Genomic DNA, 21,997 nt, shown 5'->3' on the forward strand with positions numbered 1-21,997 from the left:
GATCCCTCAGACAGCACTGTATCAAAAAACCGACATCAATCTCTAAAGGATATCACCACATGGGCTCAGGAACACTTCAGAAAACCACTTTCACTAAATACAGTTGGTCGCTACATCTGTAAGTGCACGTTAAAGCTCTACTATGCAAAGCAAAAGCCATTTATCAACAACATCCAGAAATGCAGCCGGCTTCTCTGGGCCCGAGATCATCTAAGATGGAGTGATGCAAAGTAGAAAAGTGTTCTGTGGTCTGACGAGTCCACATTTCAAATTGTTTTTGGAAATATTTGACATCCTGTCATCCGGACAAAAGGGGAAGCGAACCATCCAGACTGTTATCGACGCAAAGTTCAAAAGCCAGCATAGGTGATGGTATGGGGGTGTTTTAGTGCCCAAGGCATGGGTAACTTACACATCTGGGAAGGCACCATTAATGCTGAAAGGTCCGTACAGGCTTTGGAACAACATATGCTGCAATCTAAGCGCTGTCTTTTTCATAGACGCCCCTGCTTATTTCAGCAAGACAATGCCAAGCCACATTCAGCGTGGCTTTGTAAAAACAACAGTGCGGGTACTTTCCTGGCCCGCCTGCAGTCCAGACCTGTCTCCCATCAGAAATGTGTGGCGCATTATGAAGCGTAAAATACGACAGCGGCGACCCCGGACTGTTGAACGACTGAAGCTCTACATAAAACAAGAATGGGAATGAATTCCACTTTCCAAGCTTCAACAATTAGTTTCCTCAGTTCCCAAACATTTATTGAGTGTTGTTAAAAGAAAAGGTGATGTAACACAGTGGTGAACATGCCCTTTCCCAACTACTTTGGCATGTGTTGCAGCCATGAAATTCTAAGGTAATTATTTGCAAAAAAAAATAAAGTTTATGAGTTTGTCTTTGTAGTGCATTCAATTGAATATGGGTTGAAAAGGTTTTGCAAATCGTTGTATTCTGTTTATATTTACATCTAACACAATTTCCCAACTCATATGGAAACAGGGTTTGTACTTTGATGTCCTTCATTAACATGTTGAATCAGTTAATTTCGGTCCATCCGCTCACTCCCTAACCAAATTGTCTCTGCATGGGACAGTACAGCGTCTAAGTCTGCCGTCTAGTTTCTCAAGGTCTTATCGCTCTCAGGAGAGCTCAAAGGTCTGGAGGGAATATAAGCGCCTCAGCGGCACACTCAGCATCGTCCTCCTCGTCCTCCTCAGGGATGTTCTCAGGCTCCCAGGTGAAAACATCCGAGTTGTTGTCTGTGAACGATCCGGACCTGCTTCTTACCATCTCCCAGGGACACAAAGCGTCACGGCGACCCAGTGCCAGGCTCCCCTTAGGACTGTCCACCTGCTCGTCGCTGAGCGGACCTTGGTTCTCTGGGACTTCATAAGGGATGCTTGGTGGTTGCAGATCCTGGACCTCACCACCAGGATAATCGTGGGTTCCAGAGACATAATGGTCTTCGACACTTCTTGTTTCGTTTATCTCCCATGGACAGACATCTGGATGTACACTTTCTTGCTTTTGCAGGACCGTTGAGTCGTCAATGTCCCATGGACAGACACTGGCCTGAGAGCTGTCCTCTCTCCTGAGAACATTAGCTCCTGCTTTGTCCAAGAGACAAACATCTGTTTTAGAACTATCCTGCTTTGTCAGTACTTGTGGCTCTTGGGTCTCCCAGGGACAAACATCTCCTCTGGTGCTATCTTGCTTCTTTACAGACTTTGTGTTTTCAGTTTCCCATGGACAAATATTCTCTCTAGAACTGTCCTGCTTAACCAAAGCCTTTGGTTCCTCCACCTCCCAAGGACAAACATCTGCTTTAGAACTGTCCTGTTTTGTTAGTACTTGTGGCTCTTCGGTCTCCCAGGGACAAAAATCTCCTCTGGTGCTATCTTGCTTCTTTACAGACTTTGTGTTTTCAGTTTCCCATGGACAAATATTCTCTCTAGAACTGTCCTGCTTTACCAAAGCCTTTGGTTCATCCACCTCCCAAGGACAAACATCTGTTCTAGCACTGTCCTGCTTTTTCAGTACTTTTGGCTCTTCAGTCTCCCAGGGACAAACACTTTCTCGAGAACTTTCCTGCTTTGTCACTACTCTGTGTTCTTCTGTCTCCCATGGACAAACATCTGATCGAACACTGTCCTGTTTCTCCTGAACTTTCTGCGTTTCGGTTTGGCGTGAATTTGTACTCTGTGTTGGCTGTCCTGATATTTCTGTTATGGCTGTCATTTCTTCCTCTACCTCCCATGGACATACATTTGCTTTAGCAGTCTCTTGTCTTTTGGGATTTTTAGACATTGTGTCAATTTTTACTGATAGTGATGGCTCAGTGTCCCATGGACATACATTAACACTAACATTAGTAGCCTCCTTTTGAGCGGATGCAACATCCAAAGATAAAGGAGATTTTTGTGGCTCATTTAGTGTGTCTTGTATTCCACTATCCCAGGGACAGACGTCTGCCTTGATGATAATTTGCGAAGGCAATACTCTCGTTGCTTCCGCCTTGCCCTCTTCCAAAAGACTACCATCCTCCATAATATGGGGGGGATCTGGGAAATCCCATGGACAACTTTCTTCTGTCTTGGTCATTTTTCTGTCCATAAGCACCATGGGAGATTTAGCGGGGTTAAGGTTTCCCTGATCTGACACATCAGGATATACTGCAGCTTTCATTGCTTCTTTTCTTGAGGGCACCTTCAGCGATCCTTTGGTCTCGATTGAATTTAGGTTCTCATATACAACGTCGGCAACGTCTTGAACGTCCCAAGGACAGACATTTGCATACTCACTGTCTTGTTTAATTATTGGTAAGGGTATTTCTGCTGTCTCCCAGGGACAAACGTCTGCAGAACGTTTCAGAGACAGTTGTGTTTTTGAGGAGGCGGCGTAAGAAGTCGCAGGAACATCTTGGGACTTCCAGGGACAAACGTCAGGACGGCTGCTTTCTTGTCTTTTAACCGTGTCTTGTTGGTGAGACTCCCAAGGACACACATTTGAATCGATGTCTGCTTTAATGCTATGCTGCTTCTTGGAGCCCTCAGATTGCTGTAAAACACTGACTCCGTCCCATGGACAAATGTCTGCCTGAGACACATTTCGGACAACAGGAAGCCTTTTGCTTCCTCTTCTTCTGTGAGTTGAAGGCGTTCTTGAGTTGCTGGCTGTTTCCCAGGATTTGATGCTGCTTCGTTTACTACTTTGCCTGGATAGAAAGACGTTTTCGTATGTTCCGTCTGTTTGAATATCATCTGTGTCTCCAGGATATATGGCTGACTTTACAATGACCAGCCTTCTTGGACTCCTGTCAGAAGAATCTCCAGAGGACAGCCTGATGGCATTCTGCTTGACAAGGCAGGGTTTTCCATCTGTGGTGGTCATGCTTCTTTTCTGCAGGGTTCTCCTTTCCATACTTGGATGTCTGCTGGGCACTCCTGACCTGGATGTCAAGGAGCCACTTTCTTGACTTTTCTGTGATACGGAATCTTCTCTATTTAAAGTTTCATCCTTGCTGGTCCTGCTAGCTGATTCCACGGAAGTCAGGAAGGATTTGACAGACAGCCACTTGGTTGTGGTGTTTCGGAAAGAAAAGACACGCTGATCTTTATTGACATTGGGTCTTGGAGATCCTGGCGCGCTCGCGGAGACTGGAGCCTGTGGCTTGGAGGGTTCGGATTCACCCTTGTCTTGTGCCAGATTATTTTCCAGAGGCAGTAGGTGGTCCCAGGGACATACGAGAGCAACTGGTGAGGTTGGACTCTGCGCCTCTTCATCCTGAGAGTTTGCGTAGGTTACATGCTTATGGCTTTTTTCCCCAAATTGTTCTTGCTTCACCTCCCAAGGACAAACCTCATCTTTGTCAAAAGACTCAGACTGCAGAGCGCTCCTCGTTTGCTCGCCAATGGAGAGGCTCTGCCTGGATCCAGTAGCCTTGGTCATGAAGTCCATAGAATTGTTGGTAGTGGACGTGAGACTCCAGGACTTGTGAAGCCGGGTATGGTCAGGGTGCAGCAGGTTGGTGTCAATTGTCAAATTTTGAGCACTGACTGATTTGCAGACTGCTGGATGGATGTCTAAAGAGTCTGTCTCGGATCTCTGAGAGGATATTTTCAGAGTGTTGATCATTAGCATAGACGAGTTCCGCGAGGACTCCCTCTCCCGGACGTAGTACTGATCACTTTGGGACTTACATAGAGACAGGGATGGAGACTTTATTGAACTTCTGATGCTGAAGTTGTCTGCGGCCATCCTGATAGACCCAGAGTGATTCCCACTTCTACTATCCTCCCGACTGCACTGTCGGCTCACAGATTCTGGGATTTCAGCAATTCGTTTGATGATGGATCTCCCCAAGGCACATCGAGAACTTCGCTTCTTTGACAAGTGAGGATTGTTTGTGCTCATCTTCTTAGCTTTCTTCACTTCTAACTGGGAATACAACCTCTTCAGTTCATCCTGGTCCCACGTGGACGGAGGGATTAGGGAGAGGACAGACATAGACAGTACGTCAGAGGAGAGGTATGACACACTTTTAAAGAAGTAGAGAAAAGATAAAGGGTGGAGAGAGGTCAAATGTTTATGATTGGAATGACTTCCCATGAATGTCTTAGACATCTTTGAAATGAAGCCCTGGTGCGAAATGATACGTTTGTTTTGAGGGGACAGGAAGGTTTACCCGAAAGTCGTCAGGGTCCACACTGCGCTCGCTCCAAGCAGAGCGGAAGCTGCTGTTGAGATAAGACCGCCGCAAGTCCACCTCATCTTCGTACACCTCAGCAGCAATTTCCTCTCTGCCAGGTTTGCTCATGTACAGAAACTGCAACACGCGGGCAAAACGTGACGCTGCAGGATGACTAACGGGAGAATACACCGAGATGTTTACCTTTGGGATGAAGAGTAGCGCGAGCGTCACAGTGATGGTCACATGGGTGTGTGCGAAGGAGAGCAGAAGCATCCAATCAGGATGCAGAGAAGGAAACGTGAACCTGAGGGAGAACACAACATACCATATGACTTCTCCAAGGATCCTTCTAATTGAACTTAGCTAGTCGTTAACCTGCACAGGTGGAACATGGTGGAAAGAAGCAGCTCGTTGTGGATAGCGATGCCCATGTAACGAGGCTCGTGGAAGGCTGAGGGCACCGGCCGGACTGCGGTCCACAGGGAGCTTCCCCAGCACAGGAACAGGAGCTCAGCTGTGGTAGTAGCATAGTCCCGTTAATCCCAACAGATATCTCTGCTTGGACATAGGGACACATTCTTAATTGTTTAGCTGTCACAGTCACTCACCAACCGCCATCATGTAGTCCCAGCGGTCCAGGTAGCACAGGTTGAAGTCCTGGCCCTCTGATGTGCTGCCTGTCACAAACACTGGAATGTTCCGGTCGCGGTTCTGCAGAACCCCCACTGTCCAGGCGCACAGGAACCAACTGACCGTCATCAGCATCACTCCCAGAATCCTCAGTAGGTGGAGGCTGGACATGTACGGGACCCTTTGGGCTGTGCGGGATAGGAACACTTTCAGCACCCTGCAAAGAGGTAAAAGTCCCTTGCTGACCTCTACGGTATTCATGTCAATCGTTATTTTTGTTCTATACGACCAGACCAAGTGTTGAACCCTACACGTCATCTCACCTGTACATCTTCAGGGTGAGCGTTCCGTAGACGATGGAGAAACCCAACATTCGGACCCAGCGAAGAAGGATACACCTGAAGGTACTGGGCCTGAAGTACAGGATGAAGACCTGCAGAGGCCCAGATGGAAAACTTGTAGTGACATGTCGCAGCCGACTGAACGACACCCCACCCCTTTGGAAGAATGACAGTATGCTTCATGCAAAACTGAGGTAAGATGGTGGACACACTCTGGAGCTTAACTCCACTTAAAACCTGACATATTGTGGATTTGTGACTTGTTAGGAAACATGTCTGACTTTCCTTACTTTGTCACGACTGATTAGTGAAGTCAAAGACTGAAATGATGGTGATGATGAATGATTGTACACTAAATAAGAATTGGAATCCAAATGTCCTGTCCTTGCGCTCCAACAGGCAGACTTTGCCTGGGTCCACCAGGAAACATCATGTCCAACAGCAGTCGGCGGACGACTGTAATCCAGGAATTAGAGCACATTCGGGATGAGAGCATCAGCTAAAAGGCCAACGTGTGAGTGCACGCACACATCATTGTGTTCATAAAGCTGCTCCCGGTGAACACACACACACACACACACACACACAGCGTGCATTAAAAATGGCAGCTTTTAATCAGCGCAAATGGTGGTCCTGTGCTGAAAAGCAAGTTGAGGTTTATGCGCGACAGTGGGAAGTTCTCTGAGTGGCTGAGATGAAGCCACCCTCCACTTTGGCTGAGATTGCACTGGAAAAAATTGGTTTTGTTGTCCTAAAAGACAATACAGTGGAACCTGGATTTACCGTCCTTGAAAAACTTTTCTATTTACTAACCGAAAAATTTTGTCCCTTCGGGGGGGGGGCTCTGACAAAATTTCTGTTCATTATATTCTGTACCTTAAGGGGCCGTGACAGAAATTCTGTCCCTTGAGGGGCGTGACAAAGTATTGGCTGCTTGACAAAAAATTGTCCCCTGGAGGGGGGGGGTTGTTACAAAAATTCTGTCCCTTAAGGGGGCATGACAGAAATTCCGTCCCTTAAATTCTGTCCCTTGGGAGGGGCGTGACAGAAATTCTGTCCCTTAAATTCTGTCCCTTGGAGGGACGTGACAGAAAGTTTGGCATGATAAAAATGTTGTCCCTTGGGGTGGGGGAGACAAAAATTCTGTCCCTTAAATTCAGTCCTCTTAAGGGGGCGTGACAGAAATGCTGTAAGGGACAAAAATTCTGTCCCTTATAATCTGTCCCTTAAGGAGCTGTGACAGAAATTCTGTCCCTTAAATTCTGTCCCCTGGGGGGCGTGACAAAGTTTTGGCTGCTTGACAAAAAATTGTCGCCTGGAGGGGGGTTGTTACAAAAATTCTGTCCCTTAAGGGGGCATGACAGAATTTCCGTCCCTTAAATTCTGTCCCTTGGGAGGGGCGTGACAGAAATTCTGTCCCTTAAATTCTGTCCCTTAGGGGGGCGTGACAGAAAGTTTGGCGTGATAAAAATGTTGTCTCTTGGGAGGAGCGTGACATAAATTCTGTCCCTTAAATTCAGTCCTCTTAAGGGGGCGTGACAGAAATGCTGTCCCTTGGGGCGGTGGCTGTGACAAAAATTCTGTCCCTTATATTCTGTCCCTTAAGGGGCCGTGACAGAAATTCTGTCCCTTTAAATTCTGTCCCTTGGGGGGCATGACAAAGTTTTGGCTGCTTGACAAAAAATTGTCCCCTGGGGGTGGAGGGGCTGTTACAAAAATTCTGTCCCTTATGGAGGCGTGACCGAAATTCTGTCCCTTGAGAGGGGCGTGACAGAAATTCTGTCCCTTAAATTCTGTCCCTTAGGGGGGCGTGACAGAAAGTTTGGCGTGATAAAGATGTTGTCCCTTGGGAGGAGCGTGACAGAGATTCTGTCCTTTAAATTCTGTCCCTTGTGACAAAGTTTTGGCTGCTTGACAAAAATTGTCCCTTGGGGGGGCTGTTACAAAAAGTTTGTCAAATAAAGGGGGCGTGACAGAAATCCTGTCCCTTAAATTCTGCCCCTTGGCGGGGGTGTGACAGAAAGTTTGGCTGGGTGATAAAAATGTTGTCCCTTTGGAGGGCTTGACAAAAATTGTCCCGGGGGCTGTGACAAAAATTATGTCCCTTAAATTCTGTCCCTTGAGGGGTTGTGACGGAAATTCTGTCATTTAAAAAATAAAAATGTCCCTAAATTCTGTCCCTAAAGGGGGGGCTCTGACAAAATTTCTGTTCATTATATTCTGTACCTTAAGGGGCCGTGACAGAAATTCTTCCCCTTAAATTCTGTCCCTTGGGGGGCGTGACAAACTTTTGGATTCTTGACAAAAATTGTCCCTTGGCGGGGGGGGGGACTGTGACAAAAATTCTGTCCCTTAAACTCTGTCCCTTAAGGGGCCGTGACAGAAATTCTGTCCCTTAAATTCTGTCCCTTAGGGGGGCGTGACAGAAAGTTTGGCTGGGTGATAAGAATGTTATCCCTCGGGGGGTAGACAAAAATTATGTCTGTTGGGGGATTGACAAAAATGGCTTAAATTATGTCCCTTTAGGGGGTGTGACTTAAATGTTGTCCTTTGGGGAGGAGGGCGTGACAGAAATTCCGTCCCTTAAATTCTGTCCCTTGGAGGGACGTGACAGAAAGTTTGGTGTGATAAAAATGTTGTCCCTTGGGGTGGGGGAGACAAAAATTCTGTCCCTTAAATTCAGTCCTCTTAAGGGGGCGTGACAGAAATGCTGTCCCTTGGGGCGGTGGCTGTGACAAAAATTCTGTCCCTCATATTCTGTCCCTTAAGGGGCCGTGACAGAAATTCTGTCCCTTAAATTCTGTCCCTTGTGGGGGGGCGTGACAGAAAGTTTGGCTGGGTGATAAAACTGTTGTCCTTTGGGAGGGTTTGAAAAAAATGAGTCCCTTAAATTCTGTCCCTAAAGGGGGGGAGGGGGGGGGGGGGCTTGAAAAATTGTGTCCTTTCGGGGGGGGCTCTGACAAAATTTCTGTTCATTGTATTCTGTACCTTAAGGGGCCGTGACAGAAATTCTGTCCCTTGGTGGGGGGACTGTGACAAAAATTCTGTTCCTTAAGGGGCTGTGACAGAAATTCTGTCCCTTAGATTCTGTCCCTTGGGGGGCATGACAGAAAGTTTGGCTGGGTGATAAGAATGTTGTCCCTCGGGGGGTAGACAAAAATTATGTCTGTTGGGGGATTGACAAAAATGGCTTAAATTATGTCCCTTTAGGGGGTGTGACATAAATGTTGTCCTTTGGGGAGGGGGGCGTGACAGAAATTCCGTCCCTTAAATTCTGTCCCTTGGAGGGACGTGACAGAAAGTTTGGTGTGATAAAAATGTTGTCCCTTGGGGTGGGGGAGACAAAAATTCTGTCCCTTAAATTCAGTCCTCTTAAGGGGGCGTGACAGAAATGCTGTCCCTTGGGGCGGTGGCTGTGACAAAAATTCTGTCCCTTATATTCTGTCCCTTAAGGAGCCGTGACAGAAATTCTGTCCCTTAAATTCTGTCCCTTGGGGGGCGTGACAAAGTTTTGGCTGCTTGACAAAAAATTGTCACCTGTGGGGGGGGCTGTTACAAAAATTCTGTCCCTTAAGGGGGCGTGACAGAAATTCTGTCCCTTAAATTCTGTCCCTTGGAGGGGGACATGACAAAGTTTTGGCTGCTTGACAAAAATAGTTCCTTGGGGGGGGGGGCCTGTTACAAAAATTATGTCCCTTATATTCTGTCCCTTAAGGGGGGCGTGACAGAAATGCTGTCCCTTGGGGCGGTGGCTGTGACAAAAGTTCTGTCCCTTATATTCTGTCCCTTAAGGGGCCGTGACAGAAATTCTGTCCCTTAAATTCTGTCCCCTGGGGGGCGTAACAAAGTATTGGCTGCTTGACAAAAAATTGTCCCCTGGAGGGGGGGATTGTTACAAAAATTCTGTCCCTTAAGGGGGCATGACAGAAGTTCTGTCCCTTGGGAGGGGCGTGACAGAAATTCTGTCCCTTAGGGGTGCATGACAGAAAGTTTGGCGTGATAAAAATGTTGTCCCTTGGGAGGAGCGTGACAGAAATTCTGTCCCTTGGGGGGGCGTGACAAAGTTTTGGCTGCTTAAAAAAATAGTTCCTTGGGGGGGGGGGCTGTGACAAAAATTCTGTCCCTTAAACTCTGTCCCTTAAGGGGCCGTGACAGAAATTCTGTCCCTTAAATTCTGTCCCTTAGGGGGGCGTGACAGAAAGTTTGGCTGGGTGATAAGAATGTTGTCCCTCGGGGGGTAGACAAAAATTATGTCTGTTGGGGGATTGACAAAAATGGCTTAAATTATGTCCCTTTAGGGGGTGTGACATAAATGTTGTCCTTTGGGGAGGAGGGCGTGACAGAAATTCTGTCCCTTCAATTCTGTCCCTTAGGGGGGCGTGACAGAAAGTTTGGCATGATAAAAATGTTGTCCCTTGGGGTGGGGGAGACAAAAATTCCGTCCCTTGAATTCAGTCTTCTTAAGGGGGCGTGACAGAAATGCTGTCCCTTGGGGCGGTGGCTGTGACAAAAATTCTGTCCCTTATATTCTGTCCCTTAAGGAGCCGTGACAGAAATTCTGTCCCTTAAATTCTATCCCCTGGGGGGCGTGACAAAGTTTTGGCTGCTTGACAAAAAATTGTCGCCTGGGGGGGGGCTGTTACAAATATTCTGTCCCTTAAGGGGGCGTGACAGAAATTCTGTCCCTTAAATTCTGTCCCTTGGGGGGGCGTGACAAAGTTTTGGCTGCTTGACAAAAATTGTCCCTTGGGGGGGGCTGTTATAAAAAGTCTGTCGTTTAAAGGGGGCGTGACAGAAATCCTGTCCCCTAAATTCTACCCCTTGGCGGGGGTGTGACAGAAAGTTTGGCTGGGTGATAAAAATGTCCCTTTCTTGACAAAAATTCTGTCCCATCAATTCTGTCCCTTAAGGGGCCGGGACAGAAATTCTGGCCCTTAAATTATGTCCCTTTGGAGTGGGGGTGCCTGACAAAGTTTGGCTGGGTGATAAAAATGTTGTCCCTTGGGGGGACTTGACAAAATTTCCGTCCCTTAAGGGGGCGTGGAAAAAATTCTGGCCCTTAAATTCTGTCCCTTGGGGCGGGGTGTGACAGAAAGTTTGGCTGGGTGATAAAACTGTTGTCCTTTGGGAGGGTTTGAAAAAAATGAGTCCCTTAAATTCTGTCCCTAAAAGGGGGCGGGGAGTGCTTGAAAAAATGTGTCCCTCTGTAGGGGGCTCTGACAAAATTTCTGTTCCTTATAATTCTGTACCTTAAGGGGCCGTGACAGAAATTCTGTCCCTTAAATTCTGTCCCTTGGGGGGCGTGACAAACTTTTGGCTTCTTGACAAAAATTGTCTCTTGGGGGTAGGGGGGACTGTGACAAAAACTCTGTCCCTTAAACTCTGTCCCTTAAGGGGCCGTGACAGAAATTCTGTCCTTTAGCACCCTGAGGTTTCCCGGTTCGGTCCCCACCTACTACCGACCTTGTCACGTCCGTTGTGTCCTTGAGCAAGACACTTCACCCTTGCTCCTGATGAGTGGTGGTTAACGCCTTGCATGGCAGCTCCCTCCGTCAGTGTGTGAATGTGTGACCCATAATTGTAATCGTAACCCATACCTGGACTTGCACCAAAACAGGCCATGTTAAGTTAAAGTTAAAGTACCAATGATTCACACACTAGGTGTGGCGAAATTATCCTCTGCATTCGACCCACCACCCTTCATCACCCCCTGGGAGGTGAGGGGAGCAGTGAGCAGCAGCTGTGGCCGCGCCCGGGAATCATTTTTGCTGATTTAACCCCCAATTCCAACCCTTGATGCTGAGTGCCAAGTGACAGCCATTACTCTGTTGAATCTGGTTAACCCTGTGCTAACTAACTAACTAACTAACTAACTAGTTAGTTAGTTAGTTAGTTAGTTAGTTAGTTAACTAACTAACTAACTAATCCAAGTGGTCTGCTTTGTGTGTTTGTCGAAGATCAACACTTACGGGGAAGTAGAGGAGCAGCGAGCCGAACAAGATGATCTCCAGCAGCAGCAGACCGGACGCCCGGATCCTCTGAGCGGGACACGAGACGCCATCACGTTAGCATGTTAGCCTGTTAGCTCGCAGGCCCGCCCACTCACCCTGCTACGGCGATGGCGGTAAGCCGCCAGCATGCTGATGAAGACGAGCGCCATGAAGGTCCCCTGGACAGCCAGCACGCCCGCCCTCAGCAGCCAGTCCTCCTGCACCCGGCAGGGGGCGCCGTCCTGGCAGCGCCTGCAGTCCGGCCAACACGGCAAACAGGTGGGCATGGACGGGTAACACCCCCCGCTCTCGCTGGCGTTCACGCCGCCGCCGCCGCCGCCGCCATCTGCGTGGTCAGGAAGGCAGATTCATTGTCACGGTCACCTTCTTGTTCTCCGCAGCCATCTTGTGGAGGTACCTGCGTCTGGATCGGTGGCGTCAGGGTTGTAGTATCCTTCTGTGCAGCGACAACAGTACTGACCCAGACGGAAGCCCCGCCCCTTGATTGGCACGCACTGCAGGCAGGAAGTAAGAGCACCTTTTTCAATGACAATCTGGTTTTTACATCTACTGCTAAATATTGTTTGCTGACAATAGTTGTGCACACAAGAGTAGCTGTGCACATAGGTACCATTTGGCAAACTTTCTAGCAACTTCCTGTTAGGCAGGACAACTTCCTTGTTCACTTCCTGGTAGATACAACAATTTCCTTGTTCACTTCCTGGTAGCTATGACAACTTTCTTGTTAATTTCCTGGTAGATACAACAATTTCCTTGTTCACTTCCTGGTAGCGATGAAAACTTTCTTGTTAATTTCCTGGTAGATACAACAATTTCCTTGTTCACTTCCTGGTAGCTATGAAAACTTTCTTGTTAATTTCCTGGTAGCTACGACAATTTCCTTGTTCGCTTCCTGGTAGCCAGGTCAACTTCCTTGTTCACTTCCTGGTAGTTCTGACAAATTTCTTGTTAATTTCCTGGTAGCTATGACAATTTCCTTGTTCACTTCCTGGTAGCTACGACAATTTCCTTGTTTACTTCCTGGTAGCTATGACAACTTCCTTGTTTACTTCCTGGTAGCTATGAAAACTTTCTTGTTAATTTCCTGGTAGCTACGACAATTTCCTTGTTCACTTCCTGGTAGCCAGGTCAACTTCCTTGTTCACTTCCTGGTAGCTATGACAACTTTCTTGTTAATTTCCTGGTAGCTACAACAATTTCCTTGTTCACTTCCTGGTAGCTATGACAACTTTCTTGTTAATTTCCTGGTAGCCACGTCAATTTCTTTGTTCACTTCCTGGTAGCTATGACTACTTCCTTGTTAACTTCCTGGTAGCTATGACAACTTCCTTGTTAACTTCCTGGTAGCGATGACAACTTCCTTGTTCACTTCCTGGTAGCTATGACAACTTCCTTGTTCACTTCCTGGTAGCTATGACAACTTCCTTGTTCACTTCCTGGTAGCTATGACAACTTCCTTGTTCACTTCCTGGTAGCTATGACAACTTTCTTTTTAATTTCCTGTTAGACAGGACAACTTCTTTGTTAACTTCCTGGTAGCCAAAACATCTTCCTTCTCAACTTCCTGGTAGCCAGGACAACTTCCTTATTCACTCCCCAGTAGCTATGACAACTTCCTTGTTAATTTCCTGGTAGCCAGGAAAACTTCTTTAACTTCCTAATAGCCAGGACATTTCCTTGTTCACTTCCTGGTAGCTATGACAAGTTTCTTGTTCACTTCCTGGTAGCTATGACAACTTCCTTTTTAACTTCCTGGTAGCCAGGACAACTTCTTTGTTAATTTCCTGTTAGCCAGGTCTACATCCTTGTTCACTTCCTGGTAGCTATGACAACTTCCTTGTTAACTTCTTGGTAGCAAGGCCAACTTCCTTACTAACTTCCTGGTAACCAGTTTAACTTCCTTATTGACTTCCTAGTAGCCAAGCTAACTTCTTTGCTGATTTCGTAATAGCCAGGTTTACTTCCTTACTAACTTCCTGGTAGCCAGGCTAACTTCTTAGCTAACCTCGTAAGAGCCAGTCTGTCTTCCTTACTAACTTCCTGGTAGGCAGGTTAACTTCCTCACTAACTTCATGGTAACCAAGCTAAATTCTGTGCTAAAGTCTTAGTAGCCAGACCAACTTCCTTACTAATTTCCTGGTAACCAGTTTCACTTCCTTACTAACTTCCTAGTAGCCAGGCTCATTCCTTTGCTAATTTCATGGTAGCCAGGCTAACTTCTTTACTAAAGTCGAAATAGCCAGGTTGTCTTCCTTACTGACTTCCTGGTAGCCAGGCACACACACACACACACACACACACACACACACACACACACACACACACACACACACACGTTTGACGCTAACAACGTTTAAAACAACAAACGGCTGCCTCAGAGTGTGTTCTTCTGGTGTTACCGGAATAAATAAATAAAGATTAGAAAGGAGGTCACGTTCACACACACACACACACACACACGCACACACACACACACACACTCAACACACACACACACTGACACACTTACACTTGCATGGCTCGTGTGTTAATCTAAGTTAAAAGCTAAATGGACACATAAAACCATCACTGAGTCTTTTATCCTTTTTCTGGAGAAATCTCATCCATCAGCACACACACACACACACACACACACACACACACACACACACACACACACACACACACACACACACACACACACACACACACAGAGGCCTGTATCAAATGCAGATAGGTCTAATGGCGCAGGCTGAGCATTCGAGTGATATGGATTATAGAGAAGTTCATGCTACGTGCATCTGTGTTCATGCCTGTTTACATCAACTGTGTACACCCCATTGTGTGTGTGTGTGTGTGTATGTGTGTGTGTGTGTTCCTTTAAGGCGAGGGTGTGCCAACGTTTTCCACTTAAAGACAACACAACACGTCAACAACAACACCAGCAGTCATGTTTGGGGTCGGAAGTTGATGCTTGCAGTCACTTGACACAAACCAGATGGTGCAAAACGTTCACAAACTGGCTCGCTCTAAACCACGGATGATGCTGATGCTGAGGGAGGCGTCGCCATGACGACGTCTCATTTTTTGTTTATAAACTCACTCCAGAAACTGGTGAAAATCTCGGGCCCTAGTGATACAGTAAAAGGCTGCTCAGGCCGTAATCTCGGGCCCAATGAGACAGTAAAAGGCTGGTCGGGCCCTAATCTTGGGCCCTAATGATACAGTAAAAGGTTGCTCGGCCCGTGATCTCGTGTCCAAATGATACAGTAAAAGGCTGCTCAGGCCATGATCTCAGGCCCTAATAACATGGTAAAAGGCTGCATGGGCCCTAATCTCGGGCCCTAGTAGCACGGTAAAATCTGATCGGGCCGTAATCTTGGGCCTTAATGATACAGTAAAAGGTTGCTCGGGCCGTGATCTCGGGTCCGAATTAAACAGTAAAAGGGTGCTCAGGCCATGATTTCAGGCCCTAATAACATGGTAAAAGGCTGCATGGGCTCTAATCTCGGGCCCTAGTAGCACGGTAAAATGCTGCTCGGGCCGTAATCTCGGGCCCTAATAACACAGTAAAAGGCTGCCCGGCCCGAAATCTTGGGCCCTAAAGGGACATTAAAAAGCTTCTCAGGTCATAGTCTCGGGCCTTAATAAAACGGTAAAAGGCTGCTCTGGACGAAATCCCAGGCCCTAATGATACAGTAAAGGGCTGCTGAGGCTGTAATCTGGGGGCCTAATAAAACAGTAAAAGGCTACTCGGGCCGTTGTCTCGGGCCCTATTGATACAGTGAAAGGCTGCTCGGACTGTAGTCTTGGGCCCTAATGATACAGTAAAAGGCAGCTCGGGCCCTAATAACACGGTAAAAGGCTGCTCGGCCCGAAATCTTGGGCCCTAAAGAGACATTAAAAGGCTTCTGAGGTCATAGTCTCGGGCCTTAATAAAACGGTAAAAGGCTGCTCTGGCCGAAATCCCGGGCCCTAATGATACAGTAAAGGGCTGCTCAGGCCGTAACCTGGGGCCCTAATAAAACAGTAAAAGGCTGCTCGGGCCGTTGTTTCGGGCCCTATTGATACAGTAAAGGGCTGCTCAGGCCATAACCTGGGGCCCTAATAAAACAGTAAAAGGCTGCTCAGGCCGATGTCTCAGGCCCTATTGATACAGTAAAGGGCTGCCAAGGCCGTAACCTGGGGCCCTAATAAAACAGTAAAAGGCTACTCAGGCCGTTGTCTCGGGCCCTATTGATACAGTGAAAGGCTGCTCAGACTGTAGTCTTGGGCCCTAATGATACAGTAAAAGGCAGCTCGGGCCCTAATAACACGGTAAAAGGCTGCTCGGGCCGAAATCTTGGGCCCTAAAGTGACATTAAAAGGCTGCTCAGGTCATAGTCTCGGGCCCTATTGATACAGTAAAAGGCAGCTCGGGCCCTGATGATACAGTAAAAGGCTGATCGGGCCGTGATCTTGGGCCCTAATAATACAGTAAAGGGCTGCTCGGGCCGTGATCTTGGGCTGTGATCTCGGGCCCTGATGATACAGTAAAAGGCTGCTCAGGCCCTAGTCTGGGGCCCTAATAAAACAGTAAAAGGCTGCTCAGGAAGTAGTCTTGGGCCCTATTGATACAGTAAAAGACTGCTCAGGCCGTTGTCTCGGGCCCTATTGATACAGTAAAGGGCTGCTCAGGCCGTAACCTGGGGCCCTAATAAAACAGTAAAAGGCTACTCAGGCCGTTGTCTCGGGCCCTATTGATACAGTGAAAGGCTGCTCAGACTGTAGTCTTGGGCCCTAATGATACAGTAAAAGGCAGCTCGGGCCCTAATAACACGGTAAAAGGCTGCTCGGGCCGAAATCTTGGGCCCTAAAGTGACATTAAAAGGCTGCTCAGGTCATAGTCTGGGGCCCTAATAAAACAGTAAAAGGCTGCTCAGGAAGTAGTCTCGGGCCCTATTGATACAGTAAAAGACTGCTCAGGCTGTAGTCTTGGGCCATAATGATACAGTAAAAGGCTGCTCAGGCCCTAGTCTGGGGCCCTAATAAAACAGTAAAAGGCTGCTCAGGAAGTAGTCTCGGGCCCTATTGATACAGTAAAAGACTGCTCAGGCTGTAGTCTTGGGCCATAATGATACAGTAAAAGGCTCCTCGGGTCTTAATCTCGGGCCCTAATAAAACGGTAAAAGGCTGCTCAGGCTTGTAGTCTTGGGCCCTAATGATACAATAAAAAGCTGCTCGGGCTGTAATTATACAGTGAAAGACTGCTCAGTCCCTAATCTCGGGCCCTAATGATTCAATAAAAAACTGCTCAGGCTGTAATCTCGGGCCCTAGCGACAGTCGTACTTAACGAACATAAGTGTCGGAAAATGACAAAAGTATGCACAAATCCTGTTTGGACACCTTTGCTGCTAGCATGGCAGCAAAAAGAGATGCTAAAGTGCTACCAGAAGGACAGGAAGCTGAGAAGGTGACCAGGACTTCACGCTGATCCACAACCGGCTTTCTGGCCGCTAAGGCCGGCAGGACGCCACAAAAGGTGCCCGCTGGATTTGGGGGATCTGGGGCCTAAATAGCAGAGAGAGGGCGAGGAGCTGGACTGGAAGCGAGAGTGGATGTCCCACACACACACACATACACACACACACGTACTGTTTCCATGGTAACTGTCTTAGGCCACGCCCCCCCTACCTCCATGCTGGTGCGGTTGCACTGGTGCGTGTCGGCGAACCAGCCGTCCCCTGTGGCACACTGGTCCAGGTCCACGTCCTGGATGTCCACGTCCACACGGACCACGCCCCTGTGCACACAAGGACAAAAGTATTGGGACACATAATCCAATGGGCGTGTGAATTATGAAGAAGATTTGACTCCATCACATGGTCCGTGGCCCCCTGGGGGGTCGGCATAGGTACTGCAAGGGGGAATAGTTGATGAAATTAGCGAGATCATTTTCAGCTAGCGATTAGTGCACCAGTTATCAGCTAGCAATTAGCGTGCCAATGGTCAGCTAGTGATTAGCAGGCTAATTTTTCAGTTAGCGATTAGAGCACCAGTTGTCGTCTATTGATTAACATGTCAGTTGTCTGCTAGCCATTAGCGTCCCAAAGGTCAGTTAGCATCTAGTGTGCTAGTTAGCAATCAGGATGTCTGTTGTCAGCTAGTGAGTAGCATGCTAACTATCTGCTAGCGATTAGTGCACTGGTTGTCAGCTAGTGATTAGCGTGCCAATGGTCAGTTAGAGATTGGTGCACTAGTTGTCAGCTAGCGATTAGCGTGCCAGTTGTCATTTAGCAGTTAGTGTAGCAATTAGCGTGCCAGTTGTCATTTAGCAGTTAGTGTAGCAATTAGCGTGCCAGTTGTCATTTAGCAGTTAGTGTAGCAATTAGCATGCCAGTTGTCATTTAGCAGTTAGCGTAGCAGTTAGTGTAGCAATTAGCGTGCCAGTTGTCATTTAGCAGTTAGTGTAGCAATAAGGGTGCCAGTTGTCATTTAGCAGTTAGTGTAGCAATTAGCGTGCCAGTTGTCATTTAGCAGTTAGTGTAGCAATTAGCATGCCAGTTGCCATTTAGCAGTTAGCGTAGCAGTTAGTGTAGCAATTAGCATGCCAGTTGTCATTTAGCTGTTAGTGTAGCAATTAGCGTGCCAGTTGTCATTTAGCAGTTAGCGTAGCAATTAGCGTGCCAGTTGTCATATAGCAGTTAGCGTAGCAGTTAGTGTAGCAATTAGCGTGCCAGTTGTCATTTAGCAGTTAGTGTAGCAATTAGCGTGCCAGTTGTCATTTAGCAGTTAGTGTAGCAATTAGCGTGCCAGTTGTCATTTAGCAGTTAGCGTAGCAGTTAGTGTAGCAATTTGCGTGCCAGTTGTCATCTAGCAGTTAGTGTAGCAATTAGCGTGCCAGTTGTCATTTAGCAGTTGGTGTAGCAATTAGCGTGCCAGTTGTCATTTAGCAGTTAGCGTAGCAGTTAGTGTAGCAATTAGCGTGCCAGTTGTCATCTAGCAGTTAGTGTAGCAATTAGCGTGCCAGTTGTCATTTAGCAGTTAGTTTAGCAATTAGCGTGCCAGTTGTCATTTAGCAGTTAGTGTAGCAATTAGTGTGCCAGTTGTCATTTAGCAGTTAGTGTAGCAATTAGCGTGCCAGTTGTCATTTAGCAGTTAGTGTAGCAATTAGCGTGCCAGTTGTCATTTAGCAGTTAGTGTAGCAATTAGCGTGCCAGTTGTCATTTAGCAGTTAGTGCAGCAATTAGCGTGCCAGTTGTCATTTAGCAGTTAGTGTAGCAATTAGCGTGCCAGTTGTCATTTAGCAGTTAGTGTAGCAATTAGCATGCCAGTTGTCATTTAGCAGTTAGCATAGCAGTCAGCATAGCAATTAGCGTGCCAGTTGTCATTTAGCAGTTAGTGTAGCAATTAGCGTGCCAGTTGTCATTTAGCAGTTAGCGTAGCAATTAGCGTAGCAGTTGGTGTAGCAATTAGCGTGCCAGTTGTCATTTAGCAGTTAGTGTACCAATTAGCGTGCCAGTTGTCATTTACCAGTTAGCGTAGCAATTAGCGTGCCAGTTGTCATTTAGCAGTTAGCGTAGCAGTTAGTGTAGCAATTAGCGTGCCAGTTGTCATTTAGCAGTTAGCGTAGCAATTAGCGTGCCAGTTGTCATTTAGCAGTTAGCGTAGCAATTAGCGTGCCAGTTGTCATTTAGCAGTTAGCGTAGCAATTAGCGTGCCAGTTGTGAGCTCACTACACTTGGTTTTTACTTCCTGGTTCTGTCCCAATACTTGAGTTCAGTTAGGGGTCGGTGTGTGACATCATCAAGGTGTCCTACCTGAATTCGGGAGTCAGGTCCGGCTTGAGTCCATAGAAGGATGTGGACAAGGTGAGCATCCACCTGGGCACAAAGCGGCCATCCCGGCAGTCCAGGTAGGGGGCGCCGGCCCAGCGGACGGCGCTACCATTGGTCACGTAGCTGTCGCCCCGCCCCCACTTGGGTGTGTCCAAGGTGCTGAGGTCATTGAGGAGCACCCTCTTGGACAGGGCGGGCTGGACCGCGCCAGACTCCGGGAATTTGAAGCGGCGGAACCAGCCGTCGTCGGGGGCGGGCGGCGGCGGGTGCAGGCGGTCCCAGGTCTTGGACAGGTCCTGCAGCACAATGGCCGGCACCTTGGTTGCCAGACCCCGGCTGGCGCGAAGCACCAGCTGCGGCGCCGGGCTGGCGGGGTCGCAGTCGAAGGTGAGCAGGGCCCGCCGGACCAGCCCGTCGGCCTGCAGCAGGGCGCGGACCAGGGCGTGGTACCACTCCATGTCCTCCTGGACCGAACTCTCCCGCAGGTCGCTGGCCTGGAAGATCATGTTCAGGAAGTTGGCCGTGTTGGCCAGAGCGTCCAGCGCCGGCTTCAAGGGGGCGCCGAAGCTGTCCGGAAGCGGCCCGGACCGACCCGCCGGGCTGAAGGCCCGCGAGCAGCGCGCCGCCTCCACAGCGGACGAATCTCCGGTGTACAGGAAGTCCTCCGCCGGGCTCCAGTCGTCCTCTGGCGGGGCTTGCGAGGCGTTGGCGGCGCCCCCGGCCCCTTCGGCGTCTGCGGGGCCGGTGGAGTTGCCGAGCGAGTCCTCCTTGCTCGCGTCTCCTCCCGGCACGGTCACCTGGGCGCTGACCGGCCAGGCCAGCAGGAGGAGCCACACGGGAAACATTCTGGAACCTTCTCGCCCTAGAGGTCACATGACCACGCTCCTCAGCGAAGCTTCACGTCTCAGCATCGCGGCGGCGGGACGCTCCTCGGACCCTCCGAGACCAGCACGCCATCAGAACTGGTCCCGACCAAAAACTTCTTCTTCTTTTTTTCCTCCTGCAGCTCGCAGATCTGTCGCTCCAATGGTGGACCACGCCGGCGCTCCTCCGTCCTCCTGCCTGACTCCGCCCCCTTTCCTGCCTGACTCCGCCCCCTTTCCTCACCCCCCCTCGCTCCTTGTCTCCATTTATGAAAAGTGATGAGAGTGGGGCATCTGCTGTGTGTGTGTGTGTGTGTGTGTGTGTGTGTGTGTGTGTGTGTGTGTGTGTGTGTGTGTGTGTGTGTGTGTGTGTGTGTGTGTGTGTGTGTGTGTGTGTGTGTGTGTGTGAGAAATGAGGTTTAAGCTCTGCAGCATTTGGGATTAGTGCATCCTACATAAAGACCTGCTGGATGCGCTATTACTGCTCACACACACACACACACACACACACACACTTTTGTCACGGCCATGTCAAGTGTGTGTGAACAGGAAAGTAACGAGCGCGACGCGCTAAGAAAATAAAAAGAGGCGCGAGCAGCCGGGAGGTGTGATGCACGCAAGAAACCCGCGTTTGGTAACCACGGCAACGGCCGCCTTTCTCCTCACACACGCCGGTAATGATGATGCATGCTGGGTAAAAAAAAACAAAAAAAAAAACGATTTCGAAGCGTAACAGGCTAAAAGATGATGAAGTGACTTTATTTTGAAGGCAGGAAGTCATATTAAAATGACTTATATGAGGTGCTCATACACTTTTTTTTTTGATGTGTTGTAATTATTATAGGGACAAGACTGGTGGAAGAGTGTTGCCATGGTAACGCAGCTGACCTTTGACCTCGCATGAAGATCGAGGCCTGCAGGTTATTCTGATCTCACACACACACACACACACATACACACACGGCATAGCTCACTTGGTAGAGTGGCCGTACCAGCAACTTTAGAGTTCCAGGTTCGATTCCTAGTCACTGCCGTTGTGTCCTTGGGCAAGACTCTTTTACCCACCTGCTCCCAGTGCCCACCCACTCTGGTTTAAATGGAACTCAGATATTGGGTTTCACTATGTAAAAGTGCCCATAAGGACCAGATGAGTCGCCCGCTGGCCTGTTCTAAAAATAGCTCAAATAGCAGCACTTACCAGTGAGCTGCCTCTATTTTTTAAACTTTATTTATTTACTAGCAAGCTGGTCTCGCTTTGCTGGACATTTTTAATTCTAAGAGAGACAAAACTCAAATAGAATTAGAAAATCCAAGAAAATATTTGAAAGACTTGGTCTTCACTTGTTTAAATAAATTCATTTATTTTTTTACTTTGCTTCTTATAACTTTCAGAAAGACAATTTTAAAAATGATTTTAGGATTTTTAAACACAACTTTTTACCTTTTAAATTCCTTCCTCTTCTTTCCTGACAACTTAAATCAATGTTCAAGTTTTTTTATTTTTTTATTATTGGAAAGAATAATAAATACATTTTAATTTAATTCTTCATTTTAGCTTCTGTTTTTTGGACAAAGAATATTTGTGAAATATTTCTTCAAACTTATGATTAAAATAGAAAAAAAATTATTCTGGCAAATCTTATTTCAAAGTGGATTTTAACCTATTT

At 47.8% G+C, this 21,997-nt stretch overlaps 1 protein-coding gene and 1 long non-coding RNA gene across 2 annotated transcripts; one reads left to right on the forward strand and one right to left on the reverse strand.

The window, feature by feature from the left end:
* Positions 1-595: 595 nt before the first annotated feature.
* On the reverse strand, positions 596-20,481 carry gpr179 (G protein-coupled receptor 179). The gene is made up of 11 exons (XM_061915665.1): positions 19,450-20,481; positions 17,324-17,432; positions 12,068-12,164; positions 11,766-11,995; positions 11,629-11,697; positions 5,642-5,751; positions 5,297-5,535; positions 5,064-5,202; positions 4,890-4,992; positions 4,683-4,823; positions 596-4,462 (listed from the first exon to the last, which is right to left on the reverse strand). Exons 1-11 carry the CDS (start codon positions 20,310-20,312, stop codon positions 1,148-1,150), a joined length of 5,415 nt encoding a protein of 1,804 aa, XP_061771649.1. The 5' UTR covers positions 20,313-20,481; the 3' UTR covers positions 596-1,147.
* On the forward strand, positions 4,754-21,729 carry LOC133561953 (uncharacterized). Its single transcript, XR_009808806.1, has 6 exons — positions 4,754-5,545; positions 5,656-5,853; positions 6,059-6,173; positions 11,617-11,928; positions 12,051-12,177; positions 21,175-21,729. It is a non-coding gene; the product is annotated as an uncharacterized LOC133561953 (long non-coding RNA).
* The last annotated feature ends 268 nt before the right edge of the window (positions 21,730-21,997 follow it).

The sequence above is a fragment of the Nerophis ophidion genome, linkage group LG01 (genome assembly GCF_033978795.1).
Source record: "Nerophis ophidion isolate RoL-2023_Sa linkage group LG01, RoL_Noph_v1.0, whole genome shotgun sequence".
In the NCBI taxonomy this organism is placed as follows: Eukaryota; Metazoa; Chordata; class Actinopteri; order Syngnathiformes; family Syngnathidae; genus Nerophis; species Nerophis ophidion.